At 41.1% G+C, this 13,077-nt stretch overlaps 1 protein-coding gene across 4 annotated transcripts in view; it reads left to right on the top strand.

Moving 5' to 3' along the window:
- Window positions 1-13,077, top strand: part of STIM1 (stromal interaction molecule 1) — a 215,092-nt gene that overhangs the window by 125,169 nt on the left and 76,846 nt on the right. For all 4 annotated transcript variants that reach the window (XM_079787245.1, XM_079787246.1, XM_079787248.1 and 1 more), the window contains exon 2: window positions 1,915-2,045. In XM_079787245.1, coding sequence (XP_079643371.1) covers window positions 1,915-2,045 — 131 coding nt within the window. The remainder of the gene's footprint in view (window positions 1-1,914; window positions 2,046-13,077) is intronic.

Genomic DNA, 13,077 nt, shown 5'->3' with positions numbered 1-13,077 from the left:
ACAGAAACAGGAATAAGGGAGTGAAAGTGTTATATTGGTTGTGCTAATCTTAGTGCTGTGTACTTTATCTATGAACTAGTCATTACTTATTGCTTTATTGCAATTGTTTTGGAAGAGTAGGATAGGAGTCCATAAATGAAAAAATCGTGCCAAGAGCTCTTATTGGTGAGGAAGTGAAAAACAATGCCTTAATATTTGGCTACATTCTACTCTTCCCATTAGTAGCCACTACTCCTTCCTCCCACCCTCTATTCCTTACTCCAACTTGGCAGGACAAATGTAGAAGAACATATGGTTACATGGATACTATATTCCATGTATGCCTACTACTGTATGCATACTATTTATCTTACTTTTTTGTATGCATACTATTTGTATGCATACTATTTTGTATGCATATATTTATCTTACTTTTTTCTTTTATTAAGCCATTTCTTCAGTGTACTACTTCTCATCAGTATTACCATTTGTGGCTTCCAGAAGATGAAACCAACCTAAAGCTATCTGGTCACTTTGGCATAAAGGCAATTAGGTGAAGTGCTGGCCTGGGAATCAATAGATGGGTTCTTTCTGTGGCTCTTCATTTGCCTTTGACTTTGGACATACCAGTTATATCTGTGAACTTCAGTATTCAACATATTTTTATTAAATCACATCTGGGACATTTAAAAGTTTTTTTATTTATACCCCTTCCCTGTATTGAAAAGGATTTGAGCAACTAGCAAGTGATAGGGAAATGGCCTATCTTGTCACTGTTTGACCAGCAAACAAGTAAGTGATTAAATGGATTAGAGTGTTCAGGTCTTAGATCAGTGCCTTCTAGAAGGCTTTGAAGCAGTAGCTTCTTTACCCTGTCTTGTGCTTTCTCTCCTGATAGCATCTTCTGTTATCTGGGAAGTTAGCGTCTTTCTTCCAACTTCTTCGGAGGTGTCTGAAGAATATTTTGTCTAGAAAGTAGTAATCAAGGTTAGGGTCAAAGGAAAAAGGAATTTTAGAATCTGGGAATTGGAAGAAATACTAGAAACTGTAATTAAAATGTGTTTGTTTGTTTTTTAAATAATGAACTTGAGGCCTGGAGAAAGGAAGTCACCACCCTAGAGTCACATTGTAGAGCTAAGACTAGTTTCCAGATTCTTTCTGCTGTATGCTGTAAGTCAGGCTAGGTGTTTTCCAGGTTTGTAAGAGATGATTAGGTGTCATAAAAGAACTAGGGTGGCCTAGGCTGTTGTTCTGGTTTTACTTCTGCAGTACTGACTGTGGGTGATGGTGGACAGAGGAAGCTGCATCTCAGACTTTCCAAACTTTCATATCAGATAAGCTTTGGACCTTAGATGTCTGATAGATACTTGCTGAATATGACTGTGGGAAGGCCTATGGTGTGAAGGGTTTCTCCAGTTAGTCATTATATGTCCCAGTAGTGACAAAGTGAACAAAAAGGAAACTACTATTATTTTGGCATTGGAATGAATCGGCGTTTTCCTATTTCTAAAAAGATTGTATTAATTTACATTTGTTTATTAATTGAATAAAAATATTTGAATATGTATTTCTTTGATTACTAGTGAGGCTAAACTCTTCTCTATGTTCACTGGCTATTTGTATTTTCTCTCATTTATATATTTTTTTTCTGAGTTACCTATTCATGTTCTAGATCCCAGTATATTCCTAGTCCTATGCTTAACTTCCCTGCAAAGGAACTATTAGGATGATAAAGCATTGTCCTTAAATGGGGGAGCTTCAGCACATCCTTGGGGAGGCAGTTAAAGGCTAGATGAAGCACTTTTCTCTCTGTATAAATAGCCGGTTAAGTGGCTATATGAGGAGTAAGGTGCTAGAAGCTAAGGACAGAGACAGATGGGTAATGGAGGTTGGGTGGCAGCCCCAGTAATGTTATCTCTTGCTTTTCCTGTACAGAGTTTTGCCGGATTGACAAGCCCCTGTGTCACAGTGAGGATGAGAAGCTCAGCTTTGATGCAGTCCGCAGCATCCACAAACTGATGGATGATGATGCCAATGGTGATGTGGATGTGGAAGAAAGTGATGAGGTGAGCCCTCTCATCCTGCTGTGGCTCTCTTCTCTTCCTGTGTGAACAGTCCCTGAAAGCTCTCTAGACAGACTGTTCCCCGTGGAGAGATGGCTTTGATACAGGCTTGTTCTCTAGAAACTCATCCCTATCAGGGGAAGTGGTTCTCAGCAGAGCAGCCCTCCAGGAGCCAGCTGTTCAGAGTGCAGGCCTTATGTGTGCATCTCTGCCTGGACTGGCTCCCGCTCACCTACTGGCTAGAAGCACAACACTGACTGAGCTGTGCTGTTTGAGAGGGAGAGAGACCCCCAAGGTTGGTCTTTATAGTCCCCCTGAATCCTTCTTGCAATCCTGCTGTAGACAGAGGGCATCAATCTGTTCTTACTCTGTGCTCAGCCCTGGGTTGGCAAGTGAGAGAGAAGGCAAGACAGATCTTGCTCTCTGGGAGCTTATACTCTATTTGGGAGGAAGAAACAAATGGTCCTAAAAAGATCATTCTTAATTCCAGGCTGCAGTTGCTGGGAGCCAGTTGAGTAGTTCAGATAGTAAAAGCGAGAAGAATCTCTAAATGGAAAAAGCTATGTTATTGTTTCACATTTTGGCATTACTACAGTTCCAATTCCAGAGAGCCCAGAAAACAAAGTCATCATGTGTGAAAAGATTTAAAGGTTTCAATTAATTTCAAGCTCAACATGAACCAGCAGTTTGGTGAAACTGCCAAGTTTGCCAAATCTTTAATAGTGATATGGTGTATATCATGAGGGAGGAGGAATTCTTAGTCTCCTCTCTCTGCTGCTTAGCTCACCTTCAAGTTTTGAGTTCAGTTTTGGATCTCACCTCGTCAAAAGCATTTGTAACAGTGAGAGCCTATACATAGAGGCATGACGTGACTGATGAAGAGCACAGAAACTGTGAAATGGAGACCATTCAATACATGTCAGTATTTATGAGTGTCTATTATATATGTATTATATATGCGCCAGGCACAGTTCTAGACATGTGGATATGGCAGTAAGTGGGGCAGACACATCTGTCCTCACATAATTTACAGTCTAGTGAAGAAAATTTAGCCTGGAAAAGAAAAAACTTGGGTAACACAATTTCTGTTTTCAAATACATAAGAAATAGAGGAATCAGACTTACATAACAATGATGATAACAATGAAAACCACAGCGCTAGCTATGATTTATTAAATTCTTTTTTTAAAATATATTTTTATTGATTTCAGAGAGGAACGGAGAGGAAGAGAGAGATAGACTGAGACCGAGCCCGCAACCTGGGCACATGCCCTTGACCAGAATCGAACCTGGGACCCTTGAGTCCGCAGGCTGACGCTCTATCCACTGAGCCAAACTGATCAGGGCTATTAAATTCTTATACTATGTGAGGCACAGTGTTAAGCTCTTTGCATAGTTCTTTTTTATTTTAATCCTTACCTGAGGATATCTTTTCCATTGATTTTTCTTTTTTTTTTTGAGAGAAAGTGGGAGGGAGGGAAGAGAGGGGAAGGGAGAGAGAAGCATCAGCCTGAGAGACACATCGATTCTTTGCCTGGGATTGAACCTGCAACCAAGGTACATGCCCTTGACTGAGAATCAAACCCTTTACCCTTTGGTCCATGCGCCGACGTCCAAACCACAGAGCCAAACCAGCCAGGGCCATAGTTATTCTTTTAACTTTCTTATCAGCCTTATAAAGCTGATATTGTTATTAAGGACTGGAGCCTTGGAAAAGTTAAGCATTTTGTTCAAGTAAATACTGAACATGAGCACAGACCTGATTTCAAAGCTCATGCTGTTAAATATTGCTGAATTGTTTCTCTTATTCTAAGGGCAGAGCCAGGACCAATGTAGGAAACGTAAAAATATAGGCATATTCTTCTAGAATAAAGAATTGCCTAATAGTACTATCTCAACATGGAAAGGACTTCTTTGGTAGGTAGGTAGCTAGGTAGGTAGATAGTTAACTTCCTGTCATTGAAGATGGGCAAGTAGAATATAGCACTCCACTAACTGGTCAGCAGAGGGAATCCTTGTATTAGGTTGAACAAGGTAATGGCTAAGGGATTTATAAGAGGGGAAAAAATAGACTTCCTGGAGGAAAAGTAGATTTTGGATAGATTGGAAAGGGTGGGGCAGCCTGAGTTGTAGGGAACGAGTGTGAGCAAAGAATGTGGAGGTAGGTTTAGTTAGAGTGACTGTGGTAGAAAACTGCAGGACAAAAATCTGGAAAAGAAAGTGGGCCCAGGCAACTAGACTGAGCTATGTGTGCTTCTTGAACTTGGCAATTGTAGGTTCTTGAGCAAGGACAATAACCATGATGAAAATATCTAAACTTTTGGTTATATCTAGAAGTGTTACTGGTCCTCACAGGATCCAATTTTCTCTATGCTGGAAATAGAGTCATGTTTCTGGTAATGAATGAGGCCTAGAGGCGTCCTGATCTCCCTCGAAGGGCCTGGCCATGGGACTGGGAGATGGATGGCACAACAGTTAAGGTGATATGGTCCAAGCTTCACCAATTCCTGGATATCCTTGTCATCTGCCTTCCTTCATTTTTCACTTTCTGCTGAATTACTTTGTAAAATGAGAGGAGGAAGAAAATGTTCTTTTTAGAGAAATGTTACCACAACAAAAAGCTCATCAGCACAAATTGTTCTAAAATAACACAAAAGCTGTCACCCTGCTCTGAGCCAGTGGCGAGCTGCTCTTTTTCAGCATAGCTTCTGCCTGCCTTGGCTTCAGATGTTCTTGCTGCAACCTCGGGCCTCTGGTGGTTAGAGTAACCTGCTAGTGGGAGTTTTCAGGATCAGTCACAAGCTACTGTCTTTGAAGGGGAAAGTAATGTGTGCTTAAATTAGTCTAATCATATATGAGAGAACCTCAGAGTTCAGGATGTAACTAGAAAGTTGTGTGGACAGCTCAGGGCTTAGACTGTTAGATAATAGACATCGAGGCATCAGAGAGGAAACCCTGGTTGTATTGGACATCAAGAACCTGAGATTTTTATGACCCATTTACTAGTAAAAGCACTGCTGATTTCTTAAGGACCTTAGTAGAAGTCTGAAGGGATCCTCTATTAAGGCCTCATTTATTTAGCCTTACATCAGTAAGTTTTCAGGTAATTTGAACTATAACCTCAGTACTCCATCTTTTAAAATTTTGGCCATTTTTGAAGTGAGTCTTTTTAAAAATTTTTATTTTTGTTTTTAAGCATTGCCTTTATTTACTTCTTTCTTTCTGTCTTTTTTTCTTTCTTTCTAATCCTCAACTGAGGATATTTTTCCATTGATTTTTAGAGAGAGTGGAAGAGAGAGGGAAAGACAGAGAGAAATATTGATGTGAGAGAAACACATCAATTGGTTGCCTCCTGCACGAGCCCTTACCAGGGCCCAGGCCAGGGAGGAGCCTGCAACCGAGGTATGTGCCCCTGACTGGAATCGAACCTGGGACCCTTCAGTCCTCAGGCCAATGCTCTATCCACTGAGCCATACTGGCTAGGGCTGAAGTAAGTCTTTCTTATCACAGATTATTGTGAGCAGAGTGTTAACTTTCTTTGGATAATTCAAGCATGTCTTCAGGGCCTCTTATGCTATTTATCCCAGTGCCTATATTCCAAATGTATGGTTGTGATTTCCTCTTATAGTTTTCTTGCCTCTTCTTTGGTTCATTCATTTTTAACTGCTCTATCTGCTTTGCTGTGAGCTATGAACTTAGACTTATGGTAAACTGAGACTCGCAGGCATTTTATAGAAAATAAAATATATTTTGTTTATGGGGAAGTTAGTTTGGCTGCTCAAGTGCCATCTTTGCTTGCTTCTCTCCTAGACAGCAGAGGCTGTAGATTATGGGCCCTTCAGATGAGCAAGATGCCACTATTGGTGATGGTCCCCTTCTTGCCAAGCTGGCAGGAGCACTACCAGCCTAGCATTGTGAGAATTAATGACCTATGTTCTATTCAGAGCTCTGGTGAGGACACTGCCCAGAGGCAAAGGATTTGCTGCAGTGGGATGGTACTATCAGGTTGTTGTGACAGTCTGAGGTGCACAGACAAGGGCCTGCCTTAAACCACTGACTTCTTGACTGGACCAGACTCTGTGAGCACTGTTATTTTTATTTCTGGAACTTACATGAAATATTAAGGGCATTTATTCATCATTAAACAAATTCTGATTGAATACCCCATTATGTGTCAGGCATTATTTGTGGGGGCTGTGGATTCTACAGTGGACAAAACTGACAAGATCTTTACTTTTATAGAGCTTGCATTCTAGATGTCTATGTGTCACAAGTGGCTAAGTAATGAGTAAACTTTGAAATTATGCAGAACTGTAACCAGATTATAGTAGTTTAATGACTTCTACTTTTATTTTCTTAGGGTAAAATGGTGGTTAATGATTCTTATCTTTGCAAGGTTGTTGTCAGGATTAAGTGAGAAAAGCGCTGTTAAAGTTCCCAGCTCGCCCTAGCCAGTTTGGTTCAGTAGATAGAGCATCAGCCCTCAGACTGAAGGGCCCCAGGTTCGATTCTAGTCACTGGCATGTACCTGGGTTGCAGGCTAGATCCCTAGCCCTGGCCCTGGTCCGGTGCGTGCGGGAGGCAATCAATCAATGTGTCTCTCTCACGTCAATGTTTCTCTCTCTCTGTCTTTCCCCTTCCCTTCCACTCTCTCTAAAAAATGAATGGGAAAATATCCTTGGATGAGGATTAACAACAAAAAAAGAATAAATAAAATAAAATAAAATAAAATAAAATAAGAAGTTCCCAGCTCAAACAAAGAACTCTAAAGACTCAACAAAAGAAAACAAGCAACTCCATAGAAAATGGGGAAAATTTTGAATAGACACTTCATCAAAGAAATTATAGGATGGCAAATAAGCATGTGAAAAGATGCTCAATATTATTAGTCATTAAGGAAGTGCAAATTAAAATCACAATGAGATAATACTGCACATCTAATAGAATGACTGAATTAAAAATGGCAAATACTAAGTGCTAGCCAAGTAGGAAGAACCACTGGAACTCTTGCTGATAGTTTCTTATAAAGTTAAAAAATAACTTATTACATGGCCCAGCTGATCTACTTCTCAGTATTTGCCCTGTAGATAAATGAAAATGTATATTCATGCTAAATCCTATGCACAAATATCCGGCCTATGTGGCTCAGTGGTTGAGCATGGACATATGAACCAGGACATCACAGTTCGATTCACATGCCTGGGTTGCAAGCTTGATTCCCAGTGTGGGGCATGCAGGAGGCAGCTGATCAATGATTCTCTCATCATTGATGTTTCTATCTCTCCCTCTCCCTCTCCATCTCCCTTCCTCTCTGAAATAAAAAATATATATTTTTTGAAAAAATTATACCTATTTTTTTCATCAGATAGGCAAAAATTATATTTTTTGGTGTGCCGCAGGATTTTAGTAATTAGTTTGTGTGTGCCATGAGATGAAAATGGTTAAAAATCTTGTTCTAGATATACTTCCTACCACTTGGTCTGGCTCTTGTCTCATAGTCATTCCTAGTCCCCTTTCTTTGCTCAGTAGTTCTCCTTACTTGGAATCAATTTCTCATATCCCTCCTTCCTACCTCTGGCCCTGTCTGTATCGGTTTTAGGAGTCTTCTGGAATGCTCCAGCCTTACTTTTCATAAACCTTCCCTAACTTTTCCACCCATGTTGACCTTTCTCATCTCAGTACTAACTTTTGTAGCACACAGTCTATATCACTTAATTTAGCTCTTAATTAGAATGTCTTGCTTTGTGCCCTAATTTTTGTTTATATTGTCTTCCTATAAGTTTGTCTTTTTGCACTAATACTCGAATTACTAAAAAATGCACAACTCTGATAATTATTTCTACCTTGTAAAGGGAATGTGGTAGAATAGGAGCATCCCTACCATGTGCCAAGCCTTGTGCCAGCTGATTGCATATACAGTTTCATTTAATCCTCAACCACTCTAAATTAGGTGTCACTAACTCTATTTTAGAGATTATGAAACTATAAGTGGCTTACCTTTGCTTTCTAAATTAATCTAAACTCTAACCCTGCAGTCACCAACCAGTGGCCTGCAGACCACTGGTGGTCCGTGAGGTCCGAAATGTTGGCGACCGCTGCTCTAACCTGCCCTTCAGTGTTACCACAATCTGACTTTAGCTCACCTGACTCGTTCACATTACACTGTATTCCGTTCCTCTTTGTCATAGCCATCTCAAACATGCTCTTCATGTCCCATCACTGTGCCTTTGCTCCAGATAATTTTTCATCCTGGCATCTTTCTGCCTCCCATCTCTCTTGCAACTCCCATTTTTGCCTGTAAAAATTCCACTTGTCCACCAAAGCCTAGATATGGTTTCTTAGCCTCAGCATTATTGACATTTTGGGCCAGATAATTCTTTGTTGTGGAGAACTTCCTGTGCATTATAAGATGTTTAGCAGTATCCCTAATTTATAATACACATGTGATGCCAGTAACACATCTTTATCTTATCACAACCCCTTAGTTATAACAACCAAAAATGTCTCTATTGCCCATTGTTAATTACCCTGGGGGATAGAATTGCTCCTGGTTGAGTATTTTTGGCCGAGATTAAATCTTGTTTCCTCCAAGAAATCTTGTTTGTTTCCCTATAGTGGGAAGTGACCCTTTCTCTCTCATGTTCCAGAGTACTTGGCATGAATCTCTCATTTGGCATATTGCTCTGCTCTGTATTGTAATTAGTTGGGTCCATTTTGTGTGTCCTACTAGATAGCAGGTGCCTCCAATGGCTTATTCATCACTGTTTCCCCCACTGTGTGCTTGGTATAGGGCCTTACATGTAAAAATAATGAGTTAATCTTTTGAATTTTAAAGCAAAGATTCTGTCTTATTTCTGTGTGCCCCTTAAATTGTTTCCTTACAGCAGAACAAGAGTACAGTTGGCTGATCAGTGCTATGGGGGAACACGGTGCTTTGGGCTTGTGAATTCCTGGCAAGGTTCGTAGCTGAGTCATTGGTGGGCTTTTTCTAAGAGTTGCTACGGTCTGGGCTCCAGATATGTTAGTGTATGAAGTGCATGATTGATCTCCTCTGTGATCCTCTTTCCTATACCCCTACTCTATGCCATGAATCACATACAGAACCTGGATGGAGGTACAATCACTGTATTTAAGATAATTAAGAAAAGTCCTAGAGAAAAAACACATACTAGAGGAGCATAGATGAAGAAAAAAAAAAAAGGAAGACACTGAGAATGCTGAAAGGCTGACTGAGCAAAAGTATGCACAGGCTTTGGAGCAAGAAAGATGAGGGTTTTAGGTGTCCTTTCACCAATTATAACTAATATGGCCTTGGAAAGTTTCTAAAGCTCTGTAAGCTTTTGTTTCCTCACTGTCAAATGGGAACAGTAACTCTACCTTGAAGTATTATAGCGAAGATGAAGTGAAATCCTGTGTAGAGAGTGCCCAGCCTGTGGCTTTAGTTCATGGTAGTAGTATTACTCCTTCTCCTCCTACCACTGCTACCACGTGCTAGGCCTGTACTGGAGTTTTTGCATACACCCTCTCTGGTAGTCTTTACAAAAAACCCGTGGGGTAGGTATTAATTTTTCCATTTCACCGATAAGGAAACTGAGACTGAATTAGCTCATAGTTATCTATTTTTTTTGTTTTTGCAACTCACATCTGCATCAGGCCAATGAAAACATTAACTGGCAATGGTGGCACAATTCTGTGAATATGCTAAAAACACTTGAGTTGTACACAGAATTGGTATGTGAATTATATCTCAATAAAGAGGTTAAAAAAATTGTTACCACATTGGTCACCTCTCACTTGCCGTTCTGTAGTCCAACCCATAAGAATCCCTAGGGCCCTACAGAAAACACTTTGAAAACCATGTTGATTTCTGTCCCCATTTTCCCCATTCCTAACTTTGCGAGATATGTAGAGGTGCTTCCAAGTCTGAAGTACCATTGTTTCTGGAAGCAGAGATCCCTAGTTAGCTTACTGACAACTAGTTGCCTTTGTTTCTGAGAAGGTTTCTGAGGACATCCTGACTGAAGGTCCCTGAGGCATTCTCTTTGGGAGAATTCCTTCCTCCCTCTCTTCTTCCCTCCTGTCCCTTCCTTTCCCTCCCCTCTCTTCCTCCCTCCTTCCCTCCCTCCTTCCCTCCCTCCTTCCCTCCCCTCTCTTCCTCCCTCCTTCCCTCCCTCTCTCTGTCCCTTTTTCTCTCCCTCTCTTCCTCTCCATCCCTTTTGACCTACCTTTTTTGTTTTTTTGTAGCTGAAGTGGTAGGGGAAGCTGAAATGATAGGAAAGAACCCAGGTGGTAATTCCCTCTCACCCAAATACTAGGGGCCTGCATCACATTCTTGGCCCTTACCATATGGAGCTCCATGAGCGGGGATGTCAAAGGCAGCTGGCTAAGTAGTCCTGGCTTTATTTTTCCTGGATTCACCTTGTGCTCAGGGCCTCCCTCCAATTTCCACTGCCGCTGCCATGCCAATGCCAGCCCCTGGGAAACAGAGTTCTCTTCTTGGCCTCTGGGCCGAATCCTGAACATAGATTTTTTTATATACATATATCCCTCTCTGCACAGTTTTGACAGCTTGGAGCTTTTGCCTTTTTTTTTTTTTAAAGCATACCATATGCAAAATAGGGTAGAAAAGAAATAATTGCAGACAGTTATGCACATAACCTCAGTATATGTTTTGATATATACATTTTTGTTGCTGCAGTGATTTTTTGACCTAAAGGATTGTTACAGTTTAGAGACACCTCTCCGTTTTTTTTTTTGCCTTCTAGTTCCCTGCCTATCTCCTGGTGCAATCACCATCTTATTTCTTGCCTTGTGGAACATTCTGAGAACCTGTACTTAATCTAGACAAAGTACAGATTGAATTCAGCTCAGGTCTTTTGGGCAGAACAGAGGTGACTGATATCATGAAGGATATCATTCTTTGGATGAGACCTTCTCCTTGGGCTAAGGAAGAGACCTGGCCAGATTTTTCCTTGTAAATGCATTATTTATAAGATGGCTGTAGTATTCACCTACCAAGAGTGGCTCATAGTCAGCTTCCAGGTTATATCCCCCATTGAGTCCAAGTTCTGTGGCTTTGCTCATGCATTCAGTCCTAACTTTAGTTTCTTAGAAGAAAGTATTTAAACCTTGAATTTTTAAAAATATGAGGCACAACTTTAGAGTCTGACCTGAATTTACATGCAAGCTTTGCAGTGTCCTAGCTATAAGGTCAAGTAATTTGAAGCCTCACTTCCCTCATCTGTAAGGATGAAAATAAGATACTCTTTGTCATTGACAAGCCTACAGGCTCGTGAGAGGCAGATATATAAACTGGCAATGACAATAACACATTTTAAGGGCTATAATGGTGGTGTGGACAGGGGACTATGGGAGTTTCAAGAGGAATAAGAGGTAATCTAACATGTGCTGGTGTAGCAGAAGACACATTGTCAACCAGCACTCAGGGAAGTATACCAGTTGCTAAACAAGCTGAACTACATACACATCAGAGGGAGTATAGGCATAGTTTGCAATCTGTCCCAGTGACTTAGCCAGATACAGGAGGAAGCAGCAGCTCCCCCAGATGGTATCTCTCATGTTTCTAGGAAAACCCAGACGGTAGTTTGCTTTGACAGACAGGGATATTCTTTCTTACTATGCAGACTGTTGTTTTTCCTTTCTCTCCATTTTGTTGGTGAGTCTGCTTTGCCTATTCTGGATGTCAATCCTATTGATGCCCGTAACATTTCTCTTTGTGAGTGCTTACATATGTGTATACGTCTCTCTGTGCCTTCATGTTTGTTTCTTTGTATGTGTGTATACATCATTTTATGCCTTTCTGTATTGTATGTGTCTTTTTGTATTTAGACGTGTCTGTGTATGACAAGGAGTGGAGGAGGGGAGGAACACTGAGCCAAGGGAATAGGAACTGAGAGAAGCCCAGAAGCCAGATTGAAGACTAAGGAGGTTAGGAGCAAAAGGTTAGGCTACGGTATAGTATGCAGGACCTAAAGGTAAGAGCAGAGCCAGAAATGTAATCAGGAACCAAAGATGCTGTTAGTCTAGGCAGAATTTGGGCCTATAAAGTGGTAGGCCCAATGCAGTGGTCATCCAGCAGCCAGAAATGGTCAGGCCAGCAGAGAGAGGAAAGCCCTGCTTCAGGTATTCCTGTCTAAGGAGGAACCAGCAGCTGACTCTGAGGGCCCTGCTTGCCTTCAGACCTAACTGGTTTGTGTTTGTTTGTCTGTATGTGTATTCATGCAAATCCCTGTGTCTGTATCTGTATGCGCATCACATTCAGTATACTTCATAGCATTTGGAACAATTGGTTTCCAATGCAAAATCTGATTCACTTGCGGATCAATGACTCTTCCCTTATTTGTTATCCTTCCCTTCTTTCTCCAAACATATTTAGTGTCTGCTCTATGCTGGGTTCTGGATATGCAAAGACTAATAAGGTAGACACATATTAGTGAAGCAAAAACACATTCATGTTCAATCCTAAAAGGTGTTGTGACAAGAGATCAGCACTGCATGCCCTGGAAATGCAGAAAAGGGCATTTCACTGTCCTAGGATGCCAGGAAAGGCTACCCAGAAGAGGTGATGCCTGAGATGAATTTTGGAAAATGAATAGGAGTCAACCTGGGACAGTGGTAAAAAGGGTATACTAAGTGAAGGGATGAGTGTGATGTCCTTAGGGATCTGTGAGCCATTAGTTCTTTAAACTTGAACATAAAATGTAATAGGGGGGCAGGCGGGGTTAGAGGTTGGAAAGGCAGGCATTAGCCAGATTTTATTGAGAAACTTGGATTTCATCCCAAGAGTAATGAGCTAGTAGGATTGTAAGTAGAGATGGCTTTAACTCTGATGAAGGTATGTCAGGAGGAGGATTTGCAGAGCAAGTGAAACTGGGACTTGGTTTTTAATGACGAACAGGGGTTTACTGATGAAGAAAGAAGGAGGAGCCCTAGCTGGCTTGGCTCAGTGGATAGAGCGTCAGCCTGCGGACCGAAGGGACCCAGGTTCGATTCCAGCCGAGGGCACATGCCTGGG

The sequence above is a fragment of the Cnephaeus nilssonii genome (assembly GCF_951640355.1).
Source record: "Cnephaeus nilssonii genome assembly, chromosome: 13".
Taxonomy (NCBI): domain Eukaryota; kingdom Metazoa; phylum Chordata; class Mammalia; order Chiroptera; family Vespertilionidae; genus Cnephaeus; species Cnephaeus nilssonii.
The sequence above is the reverse complement of the archived record's forward strand: the minus strand, read 5'-3'. Positions and strand labels throughout refer to the sequence as shown.